General features: G+C 37.1%; 2 protein-coding genes across 2 annotated transcripts in view; both read left to right on the forward strand.

Annotated features, from left to right (window-relative positions):
• Nucleotides 1-25,576, forward strand: part of LOC137294654 (ral GTPase-activating protein subunit beta-like) — a 374,261-nt gene that overhangs the window by 264,216 nt on the left and 84,469 nt on the right. The gene's annotated exons all lie outside the window — the stretch shown is intronic.
• Nucleotides 4,994-25,008, forward strand: LOC137293847 (serine/threonine-protein phosphatase PP1-beta catalytic subunit). The gene is made up of 8 exons (XM_067824620.1): nucleotides 4,994-5,070; nucleotides 6,361-6,492; nucleotides 10,948-11,178; nucleotides 14,884-14,988; nucleotides 15,588-15,659; nucleotides 16,424-16,575; nucleotides 16,947-17,081; nucleotides 19,155-25,008. The coding sequence occupies exons 1-8, from the start codon at nucleotides 5,019-5,021 to the stop codon at nucleotides 19,254-19,256; spliced, it is 981 nt and encodes a 326-aa protein (XP_067680721.1). The 5' UTR covers nucleotides 4,994-5,018; the 3' UTR covers nucleotides 19,257-25,008.

Raw genomic sequence — 25,576 nt, forward strand, 5'->3', positions numbered from 1 at the left:
TGTAGAGATTATTAGATCTACACTTCATTTTCCATATCTTCCCCCTATCATCCCAAGACATTCATATCTGACCCAGGCCGTCCGGTCGAGGTCAGATATGGGATGAGGGATCATAGCGGACAAGATATGAAAAATGAAGTGTAATAATTTTTACTTATTTTATTTATTTTTTTTTAGTATTGATTGTTTTGTCCAAATACACATTGTTTATTAATAATAACTTATACAAACAACGAAGACAAATATTCCGTTCAATGTATTCAATAAACTCAGAAAACATAGAGAGTAAACATTTTCAGGTATGGACAAATATCAGGAGCAAGCATGCTTTTGTCGGTTCATATAGTGTTTGTAGAGCGTACGGAAGCATGAAAACTGATGAAGAAGTCACAAGGTGCTGTCTGTTGCATAGACATACCCTAATAGAATGATACAACACCTTTGTCGCAGACAGAGATCGGTAAATCCACGACAGATGGAATACTTCACAGGTGTGAAGAATCTTCACGTCATATTCAATTTTCCTTTTGTGTTGCCATTCTTCATACTTTCAACATACTGCTTCGTTTCGATTTCCATATTTCCTTGCTCCTCCCTCTCCACTAAGTCTTCTAGTTGAAGTAATCGTCGTGATAAAGACGCTAGCACCCTTTCCCCGGCCATGGTGAAAGGATGATGTGGCATGACGTCATTCTTGACGTGATGTCATTCGATTCATTAACGTTCCGCGATGTTGTGTACAATATTGACGGTGAAGATATCTTGCTCGGGGTCAGATTTCACCATGCCGATACTGCCCATATCGGGGTGGTAAAAGAAGTCCATATCAGGGAAAATGTCAGTGTATAAATGATACCGTATCTCCTGTGGAACACAGTTTGGGATGTAGTCCAGAAGGAGGCAGCTGAAAAATTTGATGTCGTAGCCTCCCCAGTACTGATTTGGTTTTGACACTATTTTCAGTTAGTATAATGTCTTGGGCTCATGAAAAGGTCTGTAATACTCTCAGATTGTCGTGTCAGTCTTTTTTCACAGGCCATTTTATGTGGTGGAGGTCAGTGAGCATTTTCATGACACTTAGTTTGCTGCCCGACAACACGTCACAGTTAATCATGAATAGTTTTACTACTATCATACTGATCACTTTCATTTTGACTTTTCTGTATTGCTAAAGGATGTAGAAATTACTTGACATATTTTTGTTTTGAAAAATAAAATCAAAATGGTCGCCATTTTGGCCGCCATCTTGAATTGTCGTATGGTGCCTTCTAGGCACTTAAATTTGCATAAATATTAACACTGAATGTTTCCATTTACATCCAAAGTTGATACTTTTGATGGTTTTTGACACTTGTCACTTCTAGAGTGGTGGTTTGGGCACAAAACAAGTAATTTTGTACGGTCATGTCGTGGTAATATAATGTTTTACAGCTTATTCTTTGAGGCAGGGTATTTCAGTGATTCTCCGACTTTTCATGGAAATGTGTGGTGGTGATTTATTTATTGAAAGTTTACAATATTTTTGCACCTAGAACCAGTTGTTTTTGTTTCCTGTTTAGTTCTAGAGTGACAGCATGTTATGTTTCACGAGGGACATAAACTTGATATGAAAGGGGAACGAGTTTTGTATCCTATTTATTACCCACGTTCTAAAAGTGGAAATATCGTTAAAATAAAGGAACGTTTTGCTTTCCTATACAGAACCATGTAACGCGGATTAATACATCATATTGGTGATTGGAATGTCAACCGCTTCACTCCAGGAAAACGTACGCTGCGTAGAGGCAATGTATTTCCTATACGGCGTCAAATCACAAGAAAATAAACAAATTGAGACAGAATCAAAACGTAATGAAACTTTAATTCTTTTCAGTTGAGGATTTGTTTTCAAAAGCAATAATGTGATTCATCAAAACACTTGCGAAGTGTAAATATTTTGAACTTGACTACGTGACCTAAATCTAGCCTGAACGTCAGTCCCCATCACTGTCGGGCTAGTCGTCATTTTGAGAGGTGTTCCCTGAGAAAAGGATTCTGGGGAGCATTTAATTAGGAGCGGCAACCTCAACAGCAAAGAGGAACGTGAATAACAGGGAACTGTATGTCTCAAATAGTTGTGCTTAATGTTCTTCATCGGGGGACGAGTTACTGTAAATAATTCGGCGACGCTTTGCGCAGGATGCCAGTGACGCCTTCTCATCGCGGCTTGGAATTCCCACTTGTCGAGATTCGATGTTCATGTTGAAGACTCCACCGAAAATTGGGTCTGAAAACACAGCTTAAAACCTCGAACGAAAACGATTTCAAGTCCATTGTGTTCAGATTCTTGGAAGTGCTTTTGACCCCTACATAAGAAACCACGGGAGGCATGGCAGTGACACTATGTGTGTGCGGGAGGATGCGAATGGATGCAGCTGACAGTGGCAGTGATAGAGACAAATGGGACAAATTGTATGGATAACAACTTCTTTATTGCGTGCTTGCGACGTTTCGGTGCAGATTCTTGTACAGTTGTCAAGCAGAAGTTGTTATCCATACAATTTGTCTTATTTGTACACCTCAACTTCTAAAATGTCCCTCAAACAAGTGATAGAGATACAAGAGCGCCGCTCGTCTTTTGATGTTGTGTGTTACTGTGCAGTCTTGGCAACATACACGCAGAAGGTATTCAATCTCTTCGTAACATTCAAAACCCTTCCAGCCAATTGTCCGTCAGTTTTGACGAAATCAATAACTTTTACGGGCGACGCCATATTTGTTTACACTCATGAGAGGCCTACTAGACGTGTTTGTTTACGTATTGTTATAGATTGTTTTATTTTCGTTTTTATTACAGACACTTGAGTTAACAAAGATTTGAAAATAATGCTTGTAACCACAATAAATGAAATAAATTTTATCTAATTCTATAGCAGTGTTTTCGTTTTACATGCTCTCAGGTGTGAAAACTTGAATGAAAATCATGAATGGAATGAGTGGTGAAAGTAGTACCAGACAGTAATGTCAAAGTTCACGTATTAGCCAATCAAATCACTCGAAGGTGTTATGACAAATATGTGTCATAACACTTTGTTATGAAACACCTTTACGAAGTACCACGTAGGTAATAAATATAGTTATTATCCAAAATATCGTTTTGACAGTATATTTTGTACAATGTCCTGACGTCATCATTTACATGAGGTAACACTGCTTTATCATCATCAATTACAGTACTCACAATGCCATGACGTCACAGTGCAATGAAATCGCAACACTACAGTATCGTGTTCAGAGACGTACACCAGTTTCAATGAAATCTATGAACAGTGATTTTTTTTAATGATAAGTAGAATCTAATCTTCATGTCTTCTGATATCACATATATGAACACACGTTGATAAAAGTAAAACTATCTTTGGAAAGCCTCGGATTTATCAACACGTGCTGGTGTAATCTCTCTCTCTCTCTCTCTCTCTCTCTCTCTCTCTCTCTCTCCTCTCTCTCTCTCTCTCTCTCTCTCTCTCTCTCTCTCTCTCATTGTTGTCTCATGGCACTTCTGTCCGAAAACCAACTCCTATTCGTAACCGAGGGTACACGAATCAGTCGTGGTCATAACAAATGAAACGGGTACTTGCATCAGAGTATGATGCAATATTTAGCCTTGTTACAACATTATATAATTAATTGTCGAACTGTTAATTTAGTATGGTTTGCAATGGCGGTCAATAGGTTGACTGGGCTTATTCTTACAATCTAATAGTGTCATAGTGTCAATGTGTCTATGGGTGATACTATCGTGGTTGTAATGTTTGCTATCGCTTGAATCGGCGTAGTGGATCGAATCAATAAATTCGCTGCGCAGTTTGGACTTTGGGGGGACGCATCAATACAAAATACGTCGTTATTTACGTATAGCTTTTATTGGCGAACAATAAAATGAAGAAAAACAGGAAGTAAAATATATACATTGATATTTTTGTACGTACATACCTAGACATTGCCTTAAAATACTGAGGGAGGTGGACACAGATATCAACCCGCAGTCCGTGATATGACCACATGAGTGTACCCTCGTGATATATGACGGGTAGTCAAAAATGGAAACTTACTCACACTGCTGGAGGCGGAAGAGCTACGTCATTTACCGCATATAGATCTTGAGACATAGCAACCAGAGGGATTGTGGTAACAAACCCTCATTCTTTGAGTAACTGCCGTGCGAGCAAGACGTACACTCACAACGGGACTCAATTTCTGATTTGGGAAATCATTTTCGCTGCTTTTGGACCTTTCGAGTGACTTTTATTTGTTTAAGTACGTTGCAGTGTCGGTGCCGATTGTTGTGTGACGAGTTTACCCTTCGCTGGGTCAAAATTGTTTTCAAATTTATCAAAATTTTGTTCGGCGTTTTCGATCAAATTAAGGGATGTTTCGTTCACTTTGATCTCTATTGCAATTCCAGGTAGCCATAGCCTTTTGTCTTCTTTGTTACTCACATGTCTCTGTGTCCATGTAAAATAGTTTGGATGGCGACGACTCATGGACTGTCAAGGACGACGATCGTCTCTGAGAGTGAAAATACGCCCAACAACATCTCCCGTAGCAAAATAGCAAGCACTTAGCCCAACCCAACCCTCCCCACCACACACATACTAACACTAACACACAGACACCACATTATCAAAATAACCCTCAACAGAAAAGTGAACATACCAACATTTGGGGGAAACTGTCCTAATCCTAAAATGTTACACCCACTAAATCCAAAAGTAATTACCCCACTTACGAAAACACACGGAAGGTATTCATAAACCTGAAAATAACACATTAATTTCAATAATCTCGTAAAGTGTTTTGCAATATACAAAGGGACAGAACTGAAATAGCGCTGTATAACACCGGTGTACACTATACATACGTAACTCTGAAATTACCTCCCTTTCCTAGATAGTTACAGTACGGCATGTTTTATCCTTTTCTGTGTCTTTTTCAGGTTTCCTTTCGGGACCAGGCTCTGACGTCATCTGCGAGTGAAAATGGCGGACGGGGATCTAAATGTCGATAGTTTGATAGCTCGACTACTCGAAGGTGAGTACCTGAATATGCTATTGAATATGTAATAGCTGCAGTTTGGATGTAGCCGTTACATGATTTTCCCCTAGAGTATAAATTTATGTTCGTTTTGTAACTTTTCTGACTCAGCAAAATACGATTTGTTTTGACATTTTGTGTTTTGGTTCAACTTTCAAGTTCCGGAACTAAACTAAGATTCGTAAGGAATAATATTCCCTATTACTCGCAACAATTTGGGATGTCTGTTGTCGCTTCATCCACGTTTAGTGCACCTGTTGTACAACGCATAATATGCAATCTATATGTGTTAACAACATGTGTATGGTCGAAACAGGCCTCACACGTCAATGTCAAACATCGCACATCCCCTAAAAAGTTACTTGCAATGAAAATCAATATGATACAGTTTTAGGGTTAAATCTGTGGAGGTACATTATTTAACGGCAGAAAATTATTATGTCATTCTTCAGGAGACCGGGATAAACGTGATAAATGTATGAGCGTAATTGTTACATAACTAGGTGAAGTCTCCATGTGTTGTATGGTGCATGTATCAGTTTATGGTCTCATAATCCTGACATGACTTTGGAAACATCTGATGGATCTGCTTTGTAAATTTGAACATTTAAAATAGCACAACATGTCACCTTGGTCATTGTCATGAGCATGATTACTGTATGAGTGTCTCAGTGTGTACTGTGGTATATGTTGTACAGTAACTCTTTTTTATTATTATTTTATTTACCCATGTAAACTTAGGATACAGAGGAGCAATATCGATGTCATGGTCAGTTCCGTATTGCACCCCAGATTACGTATTAAACCACTATGCTATAATCTGTATTATTAAGTAACACATAAATGCAAGATAAGAGGGTATATAATGATAATGGTAACATATATAAAATGTCATCTTCGAACTCATGTCTCAGCTCATCTTCATGTTAAGTATTGATCATTCAAATGCACTATTATGACATTCTATATATCTGGTCTATGGTATTTCTACAAGTGGAAGGGACTTGGGGGTAGGCTAGTGACTTAAGCATTTGCTCATCAAATTTGCCTAGGTTCTTTTACCCATACAAACACATGCTCACTCGTACTGTTCATGTAATCATTTCATTTTTCATATTTGTCTCAGAAGACCAGGAAAAACAAATATAGTTCACCATGTTTTGATGTCATCATTCCTGGGGTTTTAGTTTCTGTCTCCTTAGTTTCTTATTTGCATGGCTCTCAGCAAGGATGCTGAGCACTGCTTTATCATTTAGGTTTCTTTATAATGATTCTGTTTGTTAACAGTGCGAGGATGTCGGCCAGGCAAGACAGTGCAGATGACAGAAGCGGAGGTGCGGGGCTTGTGTCTCAAGTCAAGAGAGATATTCCTCAGTCAGCCAATCTTACTGGAATTGGAGGCTCCTCTTAAAATATGTGGTTAGTTGAGTTGTCAACTCTGCATATCCTTTTTTATGTGAGGTTCACCTGTAATAAGCACCTCATCTCAGCATCATCGTGTGTTGCTAGTGCATGGTTCATTCTAGAAATTGTATTGCAGGTTAGACTTGGACACAAAACTTGAAGTCAGTAACTCATAAAACTATTGACTGAAAATAGTCAGAAATGAGAATTTTCTGTGGATACGTGTAATTCCCCTAATTTGCTCATGCTCGTTATTACTTTGTGAATCATCTAAACCTGTGGCATCCAAGACCCCTTGCTCATTTTCCTCATTTGGTTACTCCTACCTATTCTCATCCCTGAACATTAAATGTCAGTTTGCATCAGTGTGCTGATGGTGGCAGTATTTTGTTATGTCTATTTTGTTACGGCAGTGTTCCCGTTAATACAGAAACCTGCGTTTTTCATGAAGGAAAAATAATAAACATGCAAAAAATATTTTGCATGCATGTTTTAGATTCCAATGTACAAATTTTTAAAAGTACCTTGAAACAGCAACATATAAAAAGAAAATAAATAATTTTTGAAATGATTCATGATTTTAATGAAAATTTCACAAACAAAAGGTTTATCTTTTTTTTTTGCACGCACTCATACAAAACCAAACATGAACACTGTTATGGTCTCTTACATATGAAAAATATTTGATGTAATGGAAACCTGTGACATGGTCTTCATCTCATTTGACTACATGTCACTGGCAGCATGAGGACAGAGCATGCTTGACTCCTTAATGAAACATGAGTTGTAACTTGTCAGATAATGAAGAATATCAACCCAACCTTGCAGTAGTATTTCAACTATGTATTGTATATTCTTCACTGGGGCTGGTTGAACAGATTGATGATCAGAAATAGCTTCAACAGGAAGAATTAGTTACAATTATCATTATGAAAATCGTGTCATAGGTAATGTCATACATAAACGATTACATTGATCTAAAGCAGTAACCAGCCCTAGAACACATGGGCTACTGCATTTTGAAAAAGATTATTGTGTTATTAGAGATCCTGGTGCATATGTGAGATCATTAATTTTGTGTCATCTGACCACAAGGGTTCACGTTTTAGTTGTCGCCATGCTTTCTATGTAGTGTATTGAGCCACAGTTCTATTTAGACAGGTACTGGTACAAGTGTAGAATAGGTCTGGTGAGAAGAATCTTGAATTTTAGCCAAAGTTGTACATACACTCTGGAGAAGTTTTACTTTTCTGTTGACTATGTAATGCATATGCTGCTCTTTGGTATAACCAATTGTTAGACTATCTGGAAATACTTTTCTCCACCTTTCCTGCATCCTATATTGACCGGGTCATACATCTGTCTGTATAGCAAACCAAGTGCCAATTTCTGTGATATAATCTGTTATAAAATGCAAGGGGTAATCCTGTATCCAGTTCTTTTGAAAGATACTTGTATTCAGTGTATATACTTATACAAATGTGAGCATTGAGAACCATGTCACCAACAGGGATGTTAGTGTGGCCGATATTTGATATTGTATTTTTACAATTATGTACATATTAGTTTTAACTCATTTAGCAATTTTATGAATGTTTGTATATTAACAGTTTATTGCAATTGCAGAGATATTACTTCACATTTGTAAAGTTATTCACAATTGTATAACAATCACTTTGCATTCCAGGTATAACGTTCTGTATTTATAGTAATGAATGCTTTACTATCAACAGGTATAACATTTTGAAACAGACTATACTCAGTATTGTCAAAAATTCAGTTTTACTGTGTAGATCGTGTGAATGGTTTCTGTTATGTAGAACTTTTCATACAAATGTATTCTATGTAGAGAGACATAAACTGTATGATGCATGAATGATCTTTGTCATGGTGTCGAGTGCTGTATTGTGTATTGTGCAATTCTCCATTGACCTGAAGCTATATCATGTATTACAGTGTTTGCCATTTTAATACTCTTGGCTTGAGACATATCAGCCATTAATCTCTGTTGACCTGTAATTAGTGTAAACTGTGAGTTCCCTGAACATGTAGTTCACAGCAATCAGTCCATAGTTTGATCTGCTGTGTTTAAGTTAATTTTTGGAACCTCATATAGTGAATCCTGTTCCCTCTTATCATTATATATGATGTAAGAGGGCAAAATATTTACAGTCAAACCCCGTTTGTCTGGACGTTTTGGTTTCAATCGAAAATCGTCATAGATAGCAAGATGTCTGGTTAACTGGATCAAATAAGCAAAAAGTGAAAAGTAAGTGACAGCAAAAAAATTCATGTACGCAACAGTGAATCATCATAACATATAAGTGCATCGATAATACATGGACGGCAGAACGCAGGTTACCATTTGTCAGGATGACTCGGACGTAATATTTATCATGTAGGGTGTGGCGCTTCAGATGGTAAGTTAGAAGAAAAATGTAAATCAGTGACAAAAAGTTTCCATTTTGCCAAAGACATATTCTTTTTTTTTTTAATTTTAAATTCCCTAAAAACATATGACATCGCATCAAACTTAAGCTGTCTGCAAAAAGTAAACTTCCGTACAGGATCACATGACTTAGATCATGTGGGAGGCTATTTTTCACTTGCATAGCGACAGATAGCAGGGGTCGATTTATAAGTGTTATGTACAGTACAATTACAATGTAGTTTACCTTAATCCTACTTAACATGTGTTTTCGTTACAAATTTGATGTTCTCACACGCGCCAAATCCTAATGAACAACCCGAGTGACACGGGTCACTAGTGTTTTGATGGCTAATTAATCAATTCACTCCAGATGCCTTCCGATAGATTAAGAATGAAATCACATAGTCGTGCAGTAAACGGTATTGACATGACACATCCACATGCAAGTTGCACAGATCTCTCCGTCCGGATAACTGGATCATTTTTCAGTGGAAATCTATGGGAAAGGGTTGAAAATTCGCTGTCCGGGTCCGGAAGCGCGGGGTCTGGTTAAACCAGTACAATTAATGAACGTAAGTTTCGTTTCACATAAAAATCATCCGGAAGGCGGGGTTTCCGGTATGTGAGGTCCAAGTAAACAGGATTCGACTGTACCCCTGTAACTATTCTGTACTTTCTTATGGTGTTCACCAACTCTTCAACTCTTTTGAAGTGAATTATCGTTTGTGCTGCTTCATATCATATTGGTTGCTGCATTATCAAAGCATAAATGGTTCATTAATCATGACAAGCTATTCTTGTAGGTCTGTTGTGTAATGTTGAGCTTTTGCCTTACTCATGAATATTGATATTAATGTTGTCTGATCACTTCTGCTTTGATACCAGGCAGAGAATGTGTGGGTTAGAAAATACAGAGTGACAAATGGACAATGCTACTGTGTAGAGTAGAATATCGCCATGATGGATATATTGTCCAAACTGGATATAGGATGACCAGTATAGACTTGCTAATAAGTAGGCCAAGGAGGCCAGCCTTGTATATCTTGCAGAGCAAGACAGAATGTGTTATTTCTAACAACTGCAACTACTCTGTGGCTTATGTCAGAGAAGTGGTTTAGGTTATAGATTTGTTACACGCCAGACGAGAAAATGTTGGTGGGGGTTGGATTGGGAGAGAATGTAACTTTCCCATGTTTGACTTCTACCCATATTTTCCACCCGGGAAGATCCAGGGTAGAACAGGTCTTCAGCACCCCATGCTTGCCTCAAAAGGTGACTATGCTTGTCAAAAGAGGAAACTAACAAGATCGGGTGGTCAGGCTCGCTGACTTGTTTGACAAGTCATTGGTTCCGATTTGCACTGATCGATGCTCATGCTGTTGATCACTGGATTGTCTGGTCCAGGCTCGATTATTTACAGACCACCGCCATATGGCTGGAATATTGCTGAGTGTGGTGTAAAAGTAAACTCACTCGCTCATTCCAGAGGAGCACTCCAATATTCCTTTGGAAACTTACCATTACAGATCAGTCTATTATACTGAACAATTGCAATTTGATAATCTGACATTTTGAGAAAATGCTGTATAACATTCTTTTTTTCTGAGCATGTTCATGCTGAAGTAAAGGTATCCAAAGGCAATGAGTATAATATGGCATGTAGCTAGCCAACTGGGAAGAGGGAATGATATGTCATCTCTTGATAGCTGGGTTTTTTAAGGAAACATCTTGTCCATCTAAATTTTCCATGTCTTAGCTGTGCTCCACGATAAAAAACACATCCAAGTGTTGTGATTGTTGTATTATGATGTACAAGCAAGGCTAGTTTAGTCTTATTTCTTTATCTTTTTGTATACTTTATATGTTAACTGTTAGTCCAAATATTGACTTGGCTCTGCCTTTTAGCAGATAACAAGCCGACTACATGACATTCATTTTGAACTGTTACAGCTACAGTAAGCATTTGCTACTGGATCTTTTTGATGTATCATCATTTTGTTGACAGTATGAATGAGTTGTTCATGTCTTTGCTGCTTCAGGTGACATCCATGGCCAGTATACAGATCTGCTTCGGTTGTTTGAATACGGAGGTTTCCCACCAGAATCTAACTACTTATTTCTTGGAGACTATGTTGACCGTGGCAAACAATCTTTAGAGACCATATGTCTCTTGTTAGCATACAAAATCAAATATCCTGAGAACTTTTTTCTTCTCCGAGGGAATCACGAATGCGCCAGTATCAACCGTATTTATGGCTTCTACGATGAATGTAAGTATATATATCATACATGTAATAGATTTCCATGATCCATCCCCATAATGATGATAAGTTTGTTTACTTGTACTTCAGTGTACACAGAGAACAGCAGTAGAAGTCATCATGACTTTTGGCATATGGTTGCCATGAAAACAAAAAAAAGAAATGTGATCCAGATAAGGTCTTGTTGTCATACAACCTTAATGCATTAGAAGAACTGCTTGTGGACCAAACTGACGATGGGACAGCATTTTGCATAATTTGACTAGTAAGGCTGTTATTCATTAGTTGGTGAAGGCCTAAGTAGCCATTTTTTGGCCATGAGCTATAGCTCTCTAGCTTTATCTTTTATCACAATAGACTACTTGAAAGTTGTAGGATGTCCTCATAAGTTATGAGGATATTTGAATACTAATGGTGCACAGAACCATGAAATAATCGTTTATTTATTGTTTGACAATCATACTTTGATAATCAATTGAAAATACTGTCAATCAATAACATTGTATACTCTCTTGAAGAATTGCTTACATGCAAGATTTGTAAATACCTTTATGAAGTTTAGTGACCACAGCTGTAACACAAGAAGTCAAGTCTATAGTTTGTCGAGGGAGCAGTTTTCTTCCTTTGCAGGTAGTAGATTGCAGCGTAATCACGGTTTTAGCATGGATACATATATTATTTAGACTCATGTTCATTACATGTTTGAATATGCAATCATTGATTAAGGTTTCATAAATGTAGTATGTTATGAAAACATGGTTTGAAATAAGCACTTTGATTGTCTCGTCAGGCTGTCAACAAAATGGCTGCTTTCCTGCACATGTTTACTTTGAAGTTTGAGAAAACATTTTGTGTTTGTTTGTTAGCTTTATTGATATTTGTCACATCTACTAGATGCCTAGCTGTTCTATTCTGATGTCTGCATCGAAGTCAACATATTTATCTTGAGTTCAACGTTTCTCAATTTTTGCACAAACAAATAATTGACATACTTATCTGCAAAAATACTGACCTAAATTCATCTATGTTGCCAACAACTCCATGATTTTCAATATCCTTTTGTCAAAGTGTTTTTCAGTCCATTTGTAAGAGGAATATCTATTTCAAGTGATCGTGTTGCAGTCATCTCATTAGCAGGTGTTGTCTTCGTAACTCCATGCTTGTAGTCCATCATTTATGCACATTTGACTGACAGAAGACATCGATTATGATTCTGCAACTTGTTCTTTGTTTTGAAGAAGATTTAGAGAATAACCAATGAGGTACGAGTGATGAAGGGAAATATGCCTGAGTATTAATAATGTCACAGTGTCGAGCCTTGGTGAGGCACTGAACATTATTTTAACAAGGGCATATTTCCCGAAATGGGTAAATCATGGGTAAGAGAAGTGACAGACTTGGCTGTGCTTTCATGGTTGCAAAAAGTTGGTATGTTTCAGAAATACCAAGGCTAAAAATAACTTTAAATGACAGTTGATCCGACACCTTGTGATTGGCCAACATAGTCAGTCATACAGAATTTTCAGTTCAATTATTATTATCTTGAATTATAGCTTAGCACTGGAGGAAGCCGAAGTTTTTCTGATTGTCTAACCACATTTTAAAAAGGCTCGAAGGCGGACGGCGCTTTCAATTGCAGATAGTCATCCCTTAGGGGTCAACAGATGACCCCCTGCAGTATAGTAACTATTACATAACCCGGAACCATGGCCAAGTAAAATTGTATTTTCCATGAACATAACAAAACTGCTGCTATTTTATGTATTGTGCTCAGTCAAAACTGTATACAGTGTATATCATATCACTGGAGGTGAATAAACAAACTTTGTAAATGAAAATATAAGTAAGTACGGGACACTTGCAATCAAACATCAAAAGACATGATGGATCTAATTCTGATGTTGTTCCAGTTATGCTACCTGTTATTTAACTGAGCCATAAATATAAATCAGCTGTGGTCCAATCACAGGCAAGCTGTAGTGCAAATGGGTTGCGCAGCACAGAGAAAATGACCAGTCTTCTTACATGCGAGCGAAGAGAGCAAAGGTTGGCAAAATACTTTCCTCGCTTCAGTTCAAAAAAGATTTTTCATGTCAAAGTAAACTATGGTCACCATCAAAAGTATACACCTATTTCTTCACTGGGTTGTGTTCTCACATTTCCACCCCCATGTTGAACAATTACTCACGTGAAATATTTTTTATTCATTTTAAGCGCAACTCGTATACCAGACCGTTCTTCGCCTCCATTACCCCTTTCAGCTTCTGGTTCAACAAAGTGAAGGAACAGGAGGGTATTTTTCCATTGGAATGCTTACAGTTACCTCCACTGCTTCAATCGCCCATTACACCAGAAGTGTTTTTATGTAGAATAAATGTTTCGAAAATTCATGATAAAATGAGCAATAGGGTATTTATTTTTTAATTTATGCTTGTTCTTGTTCCGTCACTCCGTTTAAACAGAAGCTGTCAAAGGTAATGGAGGCAAAGAACAATTTGAATACCATGAGTGGTGCTTAAAATGTTTAATAAAACATGTTTCACATGAGTAATTATTAAACATGGGGTAGGAAATCTGAGAGCACAACCAAGTGAGGAAATGGGAGTGTACCTTTGAAAGTGGCAATATTTTATTTTGACATGAAAAATATTTTTCGATCCGAAGCGAAGGTAGTACGTTGCCAACCTTTGCTCGATTCGCTCACATATATTCTCTATGCTGTGCAACCCCATTTGCGCTACAGTTTGCCTGTGGTCCAATGTAAGCGTAAGTTCTATGCATATGGATTGGGGTAGTGCCATTTCTGTCATGGTTTCTCCATTGTCACTGTAAACGGTTTTAATAAATGAAAATAGGACTGAATTTAATAATATAAAAAAATATGTTTCTGACATCATAAATTGTCAGATGGCTTTGTTAAGCCACGCTATAATGCATCACAGCAAACATTGCAAGTACTCAGCTAATGGCCGGCATGTCTTATTGTGTTTTGCTGTACATCTGAATGTTATTGAGAAAAAAAACCTGCATGTTTTAAGCATCTATGATCTAAGAACTCATGGATATGTACGATAAACACTGTCAACTGAACTTCACCAGTTTAAAACGTGATTAACTAGAGCTTAACACTAATAACAGTGGATTTGTTCATGTGCTATTTTCAATGATGTGAAGGGATGTGATTTTTTTTTGATAAACTACCTTGCGGTTTAATCAGATCTGCTGTATCGCAAAGAGCATTATTCTGTGACGTGACTGTAATATGATATGACCTGCAAACATCATTCTTGACCAGTAAAATTTTAGGTCGCCAGACACAGTGTCCGATAAGTAGTTAAGTCAGTGGAAACACTGGATAACTCTAATGAGAATCCATGTCAGTAGGAAGAATTGGTAAGAAGACTTATCATATAGGTCGCGACGCCAGTTTGTTCATTTCATTTGAAAACATTAAAACATTGAAAGTTATGCTGCATCCCTCAGAATGCTAAATTTTCTGTTTTCTATATCCGTTCTCATTTGGATGCACATTTTTGTGTCATGTGAGATTCAGCTTTGAAGTTTCACCAGAACTGTACTTTTTAGTCAATACAAAAAGTATTTGTTGTACATGTATTTGAGAATCTTGATCATATTGGATCGGAATGTTGTTAGATTACATTGAATGTGAAAAGAATTGATGGATTTTCATCTTTTTGTGTGTGTGACTTACAGGTAAAAGACGTTTCAATGTGAAACTGTGGAAAACATTTACAGACTGCTTCAACTGTCTACCTATTGCAGCCATTATTGATGAGAAGATCTTCTGTTGTCATGGAGGTATGTGTGTGCTTGTTATTGTGGATGATTAATACCTATATTCCATAATACTATGTGTAATTATATAATGACTGAATTGTCTTGTATTTAAACATAGATAGGTTGTTGTCTTCCACAGAGAACCAAGTCTGTTCTGCCTTGCCAGAAGCAGAGCAATATCTAGTTTATGTATTTTACTTATTCCAACCAGTGATGACACATTATCTTACTCAGTATATATTGCAAATCCTATTATTAAATGACCACTGTTAAGACATTTGAGAAAATTCAGCTCAACATATCATGTAGTTTGGTTAAATTCCCTCAAAGTGCTTATTTTCTTTTTTGATACCAAACTTAAGAATCTGATTTTTGGCATGTACATATTTCTCTATGTTGGTAGCATATTTTGTTCAAATACTGAGTTTGGCAAGGTATTTGAAAATGCCATATTAGGAGGGTTGAAGTTGAATGGTCTGCTCTAAATCTACCAAATGTTACTAAATATTGTTACTGAACATAGTTGCCATAAACATGATAAATACTTGAAAAAGATTAAAATGCAGACAAATGGTGCAAGATCTATCACCATGTAACCATAAGAACTATTGTATTGCCAGGTTTGTCACCTGATCTGCAGTCCATGGAACAGATCCGGCGTATCATGAGACCGACGGATGTCCCTGACACAGGTAGGCAGTTACAGGTGTACAAATCCACTCAGACACATCCTGTACATTTAGACTTACAATCAGGCACACTCTGCACATGGAGGCATACTGTCAGACACACACCCTATACATGGACACATACTTTCAGACACACACCCTGCACATGGAGAACTACCCTCAGACCCAACATCGTTTCTGTGACCTGCTCATAAGCTGTTCTTGGTAAACTTGCTTAGCGTAGAGTAGTGTCTGCTTATTAGGTAGTGTCTGTCCTCTTCAAATTTTGTGACAGTCTACTTTGGGGAATTACACCGACACCAGCTGATTTTTGCAACCCTTTCCTTATTTTCTAGGTCACATAACACTCTGAACTTTTTTCAAACTCTTGTTAACGTTAAATCTCATGCAGAGTTGTACCCAATATCTTCAAATTTGGTAACAGCCTACATTGGGGGATTACACAGACACCAATAGAATTGGGTGACCTAAACCTTATCTTCAAGGTCACCATTAAATATCCCATAAAGGGTCCTCAATTACAGCCTACACTGGGTGACGTAAGTAACTTGTTCTAGAAGATACTAACTGAAAATTAGTTTTTTCCCTTCAATTTTTACTTAGAAATAATTGTTCTCAGGGGGTGCTGGCTTGGTCTCTTTCCTCCTGTCCTTTGAAGGAAAGGAGCAACTTGGAGTACAGAAACTGAGAATGTATTGGCACATACTGTGTTTTTATCAGGGGCATCTCGGCTATACATTGACACTGTTCTCTTGGTCATGTTGCAGGGTTGTTGTGTGACTTGCTGTGGTCAGATCCAGACAAGGAAGTTCAAGGTTGGGGAGAGAATGACCGAGGTGTGTCTTTCACCTTTGGAGCAGATGTTGTTTGCAAGTTCCTAAGTCGACATGATCTGGATCTCATCTGCAGGGCACATCAGGTACAGAGATATTTGTAGTGACTTTTAACTACACCTGTCTAAGCTGAGACCTACACAGGGTAATCATGGTAATGCTGATATGTTTTAATCACTGCTTAGATTCATGAATCATGATTGGTGTTACCTTGTTTCTTGTCCATTGATGAATCTACCACATTAGAAAAGCTACCTGCCTTCCTGGATATGAACTTGCAGGTGTGGAGACAAACCAAACTATGTTGTATTCAGAAATAGCAGGATTTCTTGTAACCATGATTTGACCTGGTGATGAATTATTTCCTATTATTTCCATGAATGTCAAATTCCTGTACATGTTTGGCAAAGCTGACTTGTGTGCAACCAGTTGTATACAGTGATGTTTCATGTTGTAGGTGGTGGAAGATGGGTATGAATTCTTTGCTAAACGACAGTTGGTTACATTGTTCTCTGCACCAAACTACTGTGGAGAGTTTGATAATGCTGGAGGAATGATGTCTGTAGACGATACACTCATGTGTTCATTTCAGGTGAGCTAAATTTATTGCATCAGACATATATTTATCCTGTAATATATCGGCCTAATTTAACATAAGTTACTGTGCAGGTTTGCACTCTTTATTGAGGGGGATTGGTTATTGATGCAAGGATTTGAAGACCAATTTTAATATTATTTGTCACTAATACACAGTTTGCCAGTGGATGAAGATACTGCAATTTGCTCTGCCACTATATTGTGTAGAAATGTATTATACCCTGGATATCATTCATGTTAGCTTGTGATATTTCCAGAGATGGTATCTGTCACTTCCCTTCCACATTCAACACACATTGTGTTACAACTATCACTCATACTTGGCCAAGTATCTGGCCTAGATAGAGACTTATAATTTATTACCAAGAAATCTGAAGCAAACGTCTATTGAAATAAGGGGTTTTACTGTTGTACTTCAGGCTGAAGTTTACAGAAGCAATCTAAGAAACATATTTGGACTTATGTACTCCTCATAAAAAGTCAAGCAGCACAAATGTTTCGTCTCATTACATTTTCATTCACTGAAATTGCAAATCATGGAATGATGATTTAAAGACGAAACACACGTACATACGATTAACAAAATGAAGTGACATGGTATTGAGCAATGATGGACTTATGATTCATCAAAAGCATACGATTAACAAAATGAAGTGACATGGTATTGAGCAATGATGGACTTATGATTCATCAAAAGCATGTAGACATTGAAACAGTCGTGCAAAATGTGCTGTTTTGATAGAGCAAAACTTTTAAGTTCAAGTCAGTTTTTGACAGTGCAGCCGTGTTCAGTAACGCATATGACCATCATGCGCATGAATGCAGGCTTCTTCACATCTTACATTGAGAAGTGAGCCTTTAAACTTGCTGCTGTGGAAGTGTTCTGCCATTCTCTCTGTAACCCCTGTTCAAGTTCATCCAGAGTCTGGGGGTAGGGGGAGGTGTACATGAAAACCGTGAAAACGACTTCCAATAATGTTACAGGATCAGATGACCTTCCAGGCTAGTCCTTGTATGTGATGTTGTAGATAGAAAAAACATCATTAACAACCCTTTCTTGGGTGTTATCATCATTCAAAATTAAGATAGGATCCGCTTGTGGTACCAGAGGAATGATTACCGGTAGGTTTTAGCTGATCAGACTGCATGTGTGAAATGTGGAACACATTCATGCCACACATTTTTTTGCATATTGTTTCTGAGGGTGCTGGTGTTTGGGTGGTGTTATCAGGTATACCAATATGACATGCACTGACGCCACTGTATTCTTTGACTATTTACCTTTCAGTGACATGTCTGCAAAAATCGCTATTGAGATTGAAAAAGATACTACACTGAAAATACTTGTTGCTTAACATTTTTTTGAGGAGTATAGACCAGAACATATTTGGGCCATTGTTACTTGGTCTGACATGCTTATTGTAATGTGTGGATTGTATGTCATACTTGCCATTATTGGATACCCGGGTTCAGTCCTGATCCCCAACAACACAGGGTCCTACACACTCTAATATTTAGGTATACACAGTCAACCTGAAGCAGCCATATGAGCTTTAATGCTTCTCAGAATCTGGAAACCATGCTGTAATTGGATATATTAGATGTATGCCGTGTTTGTCCATTATAGAGTGGATGTTTTGTTGACACATTGATCAGTTAAATTCAGGGTCACTGCTGTCATTGATATGTCATGAAAATAATTTACTGTACAGTGCTGTAGATCAATGAAATGTTTTACCTACCTTTATTGGGAATAAGCCTTGAACTGAAAAGTTTTACCTGACTGAATATATCTCATGTTAAATTATGAGATCTGATACACAGACAGCTGCACTAAACAGTTTGATACAGTAACAACAAACTTACGGGGGCCAAATTTAGGTTCTTTATAACCAAATTATACCCATGTCCCTACAGCGAGTGGCTGGAACTAGAAAACAAGTATATTTGTCACTTGTCTGTCAAGTTGTGCTGTATGTTGTTTATTGCTAAGTGTGATACAAATCATTCATGGACTTGCAGCTATTGTCAGACTATGCTTATACAAGTGTTGTGTTTTTGTTGATAGATACTGAAACCATCTGAGAAGAAAGCCAAGTATCAGTATGGAGGATTAAACTCGGGTCGACCAATCACACCCCCAAGGGGGCCTCAGAAGAAGAAAAACTAGACAGACCCTGCATCAATATCATCTTCATCACACACCAATCACTATATCTGTACCGCTGACAGGCATCAAACCAATCAGGGTTGATCATATATCTGACAGGCAACAAAATCAATCAGCTGACATCTGCTTTAGAGTAAAATCAAGAACACTGAGAAAGTTGTTTGTGTGTATATGAATATCTGATGAGTCAATGCAAGTGAATTTACGAGGTTGTACAGGTATTTGAAAATGTAATTTGGTAAATAGGCACATGGACATTTGTTATTATTAGACTTGTTGAACTTGTTCCAAATATTTCTTGAAGTGTGGACTTTCCAGCTACCCAGCAAATATCCTGTACTGAAATATATGACCAATGTATGGGGTATGGTTTCACAGACCTGTTTGCTGGTATACAGAGTGGCACAACTGCTTTTCCCTTTTTTCTGTTAAATGTTTTGTTATCCCTGTATTTTTTATAGAACACAATGTTTGACACCAAGGTTATTTGTAGTGAGTAAATATTGATGTATTAACACAAGTTTTCAGTGTGAAGGTAAAGGTAAATTGCACTAAGTTTTGAAACCAAGTACACCTCAGATCAGGTTTCTCAAGTGCTATTTGTTGAAGACTAATCAATGTAATTGTCACCCTTACCAAATAAGCTCCCACACAAATGCTACTAAACATGAAGCATGCACCCATGATGTTCCTGTTGCTTCCACTGAACTCAAGGGTGGAAAAGTGAAAGAAGTATGTGTCAAAAAGTAGCTAGGTGCTTCCCCTGTTAGCAGGATGGTGGATCAGCAATACATCAAGGTATGGATTGAAGTTCCCTGCTGTGGCATGCTGGTAATATTGCAAACACTGGTGTAGAACTCACTCAGCTCAATTTGTTTGCTGTGTGGTCAGTTAGGACTGACAAGAAGACTGAAGCTGTTGTCTCTCTGGAATTAGCTCAGCAAAATAGTTAGCATGGGAAGTATGAACAGTATGAAGCAATGAGGATTAGTTCCCTGTAACTTGATTAGACACTGCTATTTACAGTGGTGGAGTTTGTAAATCCTACAATCACTTCACATTGGTAAGTAATATTTGTGGATTTGATGATGGACAGAATGCTGTATGATGAAGTGTTGGATATATTAATGTGTAACAAACATATGACATTATTGTAGGCTTTACTGGAGGAGAAGATGGTAGGACACACAAACATTTTGTTCTGTGTGTTGGTGAACATGCTGAAGTGCTGTGAGATCAACCATCACTGTTGTATGAATATTGCATATTATGCTTGGTTTGGCCAAGCAGCTTTGCCTGAACAAATGTTGTATCTCTAACACTGGTGTTTCACTGACGTTTGTTTTTTTAATGGCATTGCAATTTCCCCACTAGGTAGAGAACACGTGTAAACAATACACCATGCGCAGTGAAATTATTTGCCTGTAAACATCTGCTTATTATTCACTGTATAGCTAAAACATGTTTGCATCCTTCAAGTGTGTTCTATACCACTGTATAATATTTGATGTTGTGTCAGTAATTTTGTGCAATGCGGTCAAGTGTAAGCTATAGTTTTAAGATTGTTGCTCTACTCTATCATTGAGAGACAGAATATGGGATATTGCTTCTGTAATGATTCCTTACCAGTGTCATATGTTCTTTGTTATATTTGTAATATAGCTATGTTTATATATACCATTTAGTGCCTTCCCTCTTATTGCCTGGTGTGTTTGTTTCTGGTTATCACAAATGCATTATATACTTGTTTAAGAAGTCTTGTGAGTTGCAGTTGTTGCATTGTTTGTTGTTCGTAGGTAAGGTCACAAAGTAATTACTCAGAATTGCCACATACCTTTTCTGTTACTTTTGGTGGGATTGTTTAGGATTCCAGATGTTCTGGTTTCGTCTCCACAAGGTTTATTATCCTAATGCATCCAGTCTTTATTTGAGTTTTCATTTAAAATGCAGATATCACATTAATTTCAACTATTTTCATTGTTTAGATGTCATGGATATAATGCTATCAAAATCATTACAATTAAAACTAAAATTTATCTATTCACTTTGTAATTTAAGACATGCAATCTGTGAAACATGTACTTGGTTTGTTTGTGAGTGTACTGTTAAAGTAAGATAAGACTAGGGCCGATTGTAAAGCCTGAAACAATACAATGTAACTGTGTAACTTTAGAGTCATACATACACTGATCTTTAGTCAATGGACACAATGTTTCACATTTACTTATTCCTGAACCCAGATACTAGTATTATATTATTGAAATATTGGTTCAGCACAATATTTTTTCAAATTAAGGCGATGCTTGAGGTCAACTTTTAACATAAGGTTAAGACAAGACCCCTTCACTGTCGACCTGAATTTTGGATGTTGGTTAAGTACAAAAAAATTATAAGTTTTAGTATTCGTTTTAATGAATATACTGCTATGTCTTACATCCAGTCATACTAACTCTTAGAGTAATGATTTTGTATTTAATTTGGTGACTTTTCCTCAGCTTATCTCCTTTTTAAGTTTTCTTTTTTTCTTTATTTTGAACTGGTTGTTTGGTTATCTCCCTTTATGGAATATTTACTGTACATTAGTGAGACATGACTACAAGGTATGGCAACTTGTAAGAGCCAGTGAGAAAGAATAAACAGCTAACGCTACGAAGTGAAGTGTCAGCCAACCCTATCTTTAATGGATTGGCTTAGAGCACTATGCTCATGAATTAAAGAAGCTGTCATCCATATATACTTGTTCTATCTAACCTCCAACTTCTGAAAATGCCAGTCAAAGAATATCATGATGTTATTGTTCATGTAAGATCGGGAATGGGCTCTCTATGAAAACAACCTTCCTCTTGCCCTACTGATCAGAGTACATCTGTAGCCATCAACAAGATAGTTTGGGTTGATTGGTTTCAATTTACTTATTGACCAAAAAAGGACAGAATAATTTAGGATAAGAAAGAATCTCATTCCTAGAATTATTTAAGTAGATTGTCAGCATTATGAACATTTTATGTATTAAGTACAGAAAGTTGTGATTTGCATAGTAACAGAAAGCATGTAATTTGTTTACAGATGCTTATAGAATGAACCTCATGTCTTTTTTTGTTGTTGGTTTAAAAACATTTTGCCCTCAAGTTTTTAGTTAAAAATATTGAAGACTTTGTGTGGATTAATTTTGGAAGGTATATAATAGGAGGAGTAAATGTTGTGTTGTTGGCATGTTTGTGCAATTAGTATATGTATGCTATGCTGCTGGATTTATTGTTCTCCTAGAACTGTGCTAGCTTCCTATACTCACAGATGAAATGTAAATGACCATAGCAATCCTACACTGAAACAAAACACCCCTACTTCACCTGTACCAGGTGACAGCAGTTTTATCACCTGCAGTTTACCTGACACTGAAATCCTAATGCAATGATGAAATGGTCTAGTAAGCTGAACTGTCCCTCCTGTCAGGTGTAGATAGTGTAATGACATATCAAGTGTGAAATGTGCTTCTACTCTCAGATTAGTGATACCTGAGAGCTATGTGTGTATTAATACCGAACAAAGCTGAACATTCTAAAACGTGTTTCTAACAAGTGATGACATATGTGGAGTTTGAATTTTGAATTTTGAAAATGAATGATATTGGTATTTTTCATGTGACCATGTATACATTAACCCAGAATCAATGACACAAATGTTCGAAATATCTCTGCATTTGTAATTGGTGAGTAGAAGATGACGAGCATATAAGTACCTACAGCATGTAAGTACCTACAGCATATAAGTACCTACAGCATGTAAGTACCTTTGTGACATGTTGTGCTTTACCTTTACCTTGTTCTCACAGTGCTGGTTGTAGGGAATACAGCACCCATCATTGAAGGCACTACAGTTTTTTGTTTAGACCTCTTAGCAGCCTGAGATTGTGGTTTCATTTGCCATATGCCCCAATGATTGTATATTTCTCAGGACCATATGATAATGATGTTTGCGAAACCGACAAGTCCGTGAAGTACATCACTGCTGGGCTTTCTTCACACATCAAACAGACACTCAGCGATATCTATTTGAAAGGTATTAAATCAGACTAACTTACTGGTGTTTAAGAAATTGATACAGATGAACTGTTTCCTGTACTTCTTAAAAGTAAGGTGCCCTGTGGTTCTGACTTGACACTGTGGAGAATCAAGTGTATGTTAAGGCCAATCAATCTTCTTCTAACTATATTACTACATTACTAGTATATTGCATGTATAGTGTCTATATGGTTCTTGTAAAGCATTGTGAACAAGCAATCATCAAAAATCATGACATGCTTTGTAATAATACAAGCTAGTAAAGTACCCTGATTTATTAAGTCCGTTATGTTCAGGGGTATTGTTTAGTACTGATCAACTGCATGAATTTATCATATCATATAACTGAGACAGTTTTGTCATGCACTGTGCAGTTTTACAAACACGTGAAGATGATGTTTATGATAATCAGGTTTTCTTTTCAGCAGTTCTATCAAAATTGATCCAAAATAGATCATCATATCCCTATTGCTGTGTCAGTGCTACATTCAACTTGCTAGGACTTCCACAGCAACTCACAAACACTCATCTCAACATTGAATTGCACATTATACCAACATACAGTAAACACCTATGAAGAGTCTTGTAGACTTGCACAATCAGTGTAGGTGATGGATCTACAATGAAGAAACCACTGAAGTGTAGAAGAGATTCAGGAATATTTTGGGTTGACATCAGCAGAATCATATTTATGCTGTGGATACATATCTTCTCTCCAAATATATAGATCCCATCTATACAAATGTGCAGTTTACTGATAATTCTTACTTTGATAGTTTAGTATGCTAAGCCAGACCAAATTCATTCTTGTTTTCCAGACATTTGAGGAAAGTGCCAATTTGGCCAAAACTTATATTTTCCACTTATCCCTTATTTTCTTTCTTGGTATTTTGCCAAACCAATCTATATAGAGTAAGGAATAATTATGTCATTATGAAATATTATGTACACAAGAGAGTGTTATTACACGACTTGTCAAAAATATTTGTATACTTCAAAGGAAAAGTATTCTTGTTTTGTATTGGAAGTTTTCAGAGGATAATAACACTATTGTTGTATTAGATCTCAGTTAATGTCTCATTATACTACCATGTGAGGTGACATTACCTGCTCCAAAGTGTATCAAATACTGACCAGAATCTGGCAAGTCTATTGGTTGTGCTTCTTCAGATTCTATAGTCTGCATGCTCCTCATACAGTATTAGCTGTTATTCCCCTACATGCAGGGACGCAGTTCCATTGGTATCAGCACAGCATCATCGAGTACTGTAGTGTCAGACACTGATTATTTATGAAAGACTTCAATGTAGGTCATGTTCTTATTTCTGATTGACTAGCAGTGTGTCAACAAAAGTTAAGATTTTGCATCATTGTCATTAAAATTTTCATAACTGTTCCCAAGTGAAAGATTTCACATTTTCCTATTCTCTTTAGAAGAAATACAGCATGGCATTCATGACATTCTGCCATGGAGACAAGTGCAGATTGTGATCTCGTGATGTGAATGTTATTGAAGATGAGACTCCAGATCTTGATGCTGCTGCTCATTGCCCTTTGCACTGCATACCTCTAGATCACAAAACATTTTCAGTAGGAGTCTTGTGGTAAGAGCCATGCGGGATCACTGTAGCCCGTATGTTGTAATTTTATGTATTATTTATATCATTTATAATTACAGAATATTTGTTAAATCTTTGTCTGTTGTTTTTAAACTTGAATGATGTTGGGCATCATTGTTTACATAACAAATACCAGCCTGCTCTTCTGAGGAAAACATTTACTGGTACAGTGGACTCTTGTCAATACAGCCACCACTCGGGACCAAATAAAAATGCCAGTTTTGACAAAGTGCCGGTATAGGCAGTTTGCCTCATGACACCGATGCACAACAGAAGTCGTACTGTCTCGTTAGTCAGTTTTGCCAAATTGCTAATGCTGTTACACTACTGACATTATACGATTTTACCTTAAATACACCCTAATTACTCTATGTATGTGACACGTACCACTCACTAGTTAACAAGATACTGATTGACACTTCCCATTTCTGAATTATCTTGGGTAGTAACAACGAATTGTGTTGTTACATCATTTGGCCATAACTGCATCAAAGGGTTGCGCCGTCTTTCATATGCTGGTTATTACGGATTTGTTTTCATAACCATTTGTTTGTTGGGACTGAAAGACAATGCCGATATCCAGAGTAGACAGTAAGCCGATGTTTACAGATGTTTCTCTATGATAATTAAGTGTATTTCT

The sequence above is a fragment of the Haliotis asinina genome, chromosome 8 (genome assembly GCF_037392515.1).
Source record: "Haliotis asinina isolate JCU_RB_2024 chromosome 8, JCU_Hal_asi_v2, whole genome shotgun sequence".
NCBI lineage: Eukaryota > Metazoa > Mollusca > Gastropoda > Lepetellida > Haliotidae > Haliotis > Haliotis asinina.

Bases quoted from the DNA above. Each gene is read 5' to 3' on its own strand.
- LOC137293847 (XM_067824620.1), top strand. From the start codon at position 5,019: ATGGCGGACGGGGATCTAAATGTCGATAGTTTGATAGCTCGACTACTC. The intron at 11,179-14,883 runs GTAAGTATATAT...TGTGACTTACAG, and splicing joins TTATGGCTTCTACGATGAAT to GTAAAAGACGTTTCAATGTG. The intron at 15,660-16,423 runs GTAGGCAGTTAC...GTCATGTTGCAG, and splicing joins GACGGATGTCCCTGACACAG to GGTTGTTGTGTGACTTGCTG.